Here is a 3234-nt window from a genome sequence, read left to right on the forward strand (position 1 = left end):
CGTTGTGTCATCTCCGTGTTGTTGTGAAGCCGCAGTCAGGAAGCTGTGATGGAGGACATGGAGGAGACTTGTTGCCTCGTAGTCTGCTCGCCACCTTGTGGTCCTTTAAGCTCACAAAGATCCACACTTTAGATCTCCTGCCCGACCAAATGAACTTAATGACCAGGCTCCGCTCTGAATGAAGTCTGAGGGTTACCGCCTGACGCGTCACATGCAGCGCACGACTAATGAAAAATTAGTCGACAAATGCTTTTTCCGTAGTCCAGATTTGTATTTCCCTGTGAGGCTGAACATGAGCGATCTGGACTTTGGATGCAGGTCCAATGAGGCCTGTACAAGTGGATGTTTATTTATACACATCTTTGATAATCAGAGAAAACCTTCAGCATAGATGAACACCATGTGTTTTAGGTTCAGGAAGTCTAAAACAGAAAGGGAAGTTCTTGTATTAATCAACGGCATCGGTTTTGATTCTCTTTTCCTCCTTCAGGGGCGTCGCTGCAGCAAAGAGCTACGAAGAAACGATTTCCACCAAGAGGAGAAGGAGTACGAGTCGAGAGGAAGAAGGCAAGAGCAAGAGGAGGAGCAGCCAAGAGAGGTCCAGGTCCACAGATAAAAACACCAAAGAGGACAGAACCAAGTCCAGGTCCAGAGAGAAATCTAGAGATAAAGACAAGAAGAAGTCCAGGTCTAAATCCAGGTCCAGAGAGAAATCCAGCAGGAGCAAGTCTACCAGAACCAGGTCCAGGTCCAGAGAAAGGTCTACTAGGAAGAGCAGGAGGTCTAGATCCAGAGAGAAGTCCACAAGAGAGAGAAGGTCTAAGTCTAGGTCCAAAGATACATCCAGCAAAGACAAGACGACCAGAACCAGGTCTAGATCCAGAGAGAAGTCCACAAGAGAGAGAAGGTCTAAGTCTAGGTCCAAAGATACATCCAGCAGAGACAAGACGACCAGAACCAGGTCTAGATCCAGAGAGAAGTCGACGAAAGACGAAAACACCAGGTCCAAGTCCAGAGAAGAGTCCACCAGAGAGAGAAGGTCCGGCTCTAAGTCCAGTCCCAAAGAGAAATCCAGCAGCGGATCCTCCGAGAAGAACCAGACCGGAACAGAAGAAGAACCGGAGAAAACTGAGAAACTGGAGAAAATGGAGACGTCCGGTAAGAGACAAAGTTCTGATGATCTGTCGTCGCAGAAATAATTGAGGAAACTGAATTATTAGCATTTTAAGAGCAGCTTATGAAGCTGAGTTAATGATAACATCAAAGCAGAATATTAAACAACGTAAAAATGTATCATATTTAGACGTTCTGGTGATGAAGATATTTCCTATGTTACGTCTATTAAGTAAAACAATTATTAAAGTTATGAGATATTTCGTAAAATAACTAGATAACCTTTAGTTATAAAGGTTATGTTCAGATTTCGTACGATACGTTGATTTCGTAAAATACAACACGTACAATAAGATGACATGTAGAAAGGTATAATGGTCATGTCCAGAAATGTTACAATAAATAGATAACGTAAATATCGTACGATAAGTCGATTATGTAAAGAACCTAGGCTAAGTCGATAACATAAATCACATAAATGATGTACGGAAAGTCAAAAACGTAAATATTGTATGATAAGTTTATAGCGTAAATATCGTACGATAAGTCAAAAACGTAAATATCGTACGATAAGTCGATAATGCGAATCAATGTGAAACGGCCTAATTCACAAAAGTAAGTAATTTCCTTTCTTAGATACGGATCAGGTTTGGTGACACTTTCAGGGGTTACTGTTATTACTCTTCAGGAAATACTGACGTTATTTTGTGCTACATCAAAGCTAATCCCTCTTCCTCCTCTTCCTCCTCCTCTTCCTCCTCAGACTCTGATCCCGTCACAGACATGAAACCTGCAGCTGAGGAAGAGGAGGAGGAGGAAGAAGAGTGAGTCTCATTCTGTATTTAAATCACCTGCTGCTTTTATCAGAGTGTTAAATTCTATCTGTTGTCCTGCAGGTCGTCTGCAGAGGAGAGCGACCTCGAGGGGATGGCGGTGATCGGAGAGGATGGAGAGAGTCTGGAGGAGGAAGAGGAGGAGGAGGAGGAAGAACACCGTCCCGCTGAGAGAACAGACTCACCTGGAGAAGGTAGAAACAAAAATGGCGCTGAGAGAAAACACAATATCATCCTAATTTTAAAAAATAAATTAAAAAAAGATTCTGGCTCTGTTGTGATTGGTCAACCACTTAGAGATGTCCTGCCCCTTTAACCTATCAAATGCAATGTGTTGGAGCGCTAGCCAATAGGAGCGCGAGTGTCACATAGTGATGTTTTCCCAGAACTTCAGCCTCTGCAGAACGTTTACACTAACAGCTACAGAACTACAGGAGAGGAGCAGGGACTCTTTCAAATGTGTTCTCTGTTTCAGGTCGAAAGGAGGAGGCGAAGGATGGAGAGGAGGGGCCTATAAAAGAGGAAGAGGAGGAGATATCTATAAGGCAGCAGGATGAAGAGGTAAAGACACAAAAACACTTATTTATATAATGTTACATTCTTTAAAAGGACACTATGCGGTAACAGTCAGAATAATTCAATAAAAAGTTGTAATGTTTGGACAAAAAAAAGATTCAAATATTTCACAAAAAAAAGTAGAAAACATTTGAAAACTGAAAGAAAGTTGTAATATTTCAAATTAAAAGCTCCAAAAATTCCAGAAACGTTAAAAATCTTGAGAACTTTTTCAGGAAAGGCTCTTGTAATGGTTGGGGAATAATTTGCACTGCATGCCCTCCTTCGCCCTCTGACGCAGCTGACCAGCCTTGATCAGCCGTTATCCCCCTGAAGGAGGGGCTGGGGCCGGGCAGCTCTCGCTCAGAGATAGTTGTTGTTGAGGTGACTCCGAGCCATAAGAGACATAAAAGAAAGTCGATCAAATTCAAGTAAAGTAGAAATATGTTGAGGAGAAGTCAAAAGTGAACTATGTAAAGAATTCAAACAGAATAAAACACATTAGAAACATTCAAAAGCAAAGATAATAAAAGATGAATAAACGTCACAGTGCCGTGTGAGATGGGAAAAGTCTTCAGCCTGGATTTAAAAGTAGTCAGAGTTACAGCGGACCTGCAGGTCTCTGGGAGTTTAATATCCCTCACCAGATTCTGTTGTTTTTCCTCAGGAGGAGTTTGAGTTCCCTCTGGACCTGGAGGACTGCATCACTCTGGATGAGCTGAGAGAAGAGTCT

General features: G+C 42.3%; 1 protein-coding gene across 1 annotated transcript; it reads left to right on the top strand.

The window, feature by feature from the left end:
* Window positions 1-490: 490 nt before the first annotated feature.
* Window positions 491-2507, top strand: LOC104952632 (serine/arginine-rich splicing factor 4-like; the record flags this gene model as incomplete). The annotated part of the gene is made up of 4 exons (XM_010779480.1): window positions 491-1158; window positions 1802-1937; window positions 2010-2140; window positions 2422-2507. Coding segments are annotated over 4 exons (1021 nt in total), but the record flags the coding sequence as incomplete, so codon positions are not given.
* Window positions 2508-3234: the final 727 nt, after the last annotated feature.

Source organism: Notothenia coriiceps, unplaced genomic scaffold (assembly GCF_000735185.1).
Source record: "Notothenia coriiceps isolate Sejong01 unplaced genomic scaffold, NC01 NC01_scaffold00020274, whole genome shotgun sequence".
NCBI classification, from domain to species: Eukaryota; Metazoa; Chordata; class Actinopteri; order Perciformes; family Nototheniidae; genus Notothenia; species Notothenia coriiceps.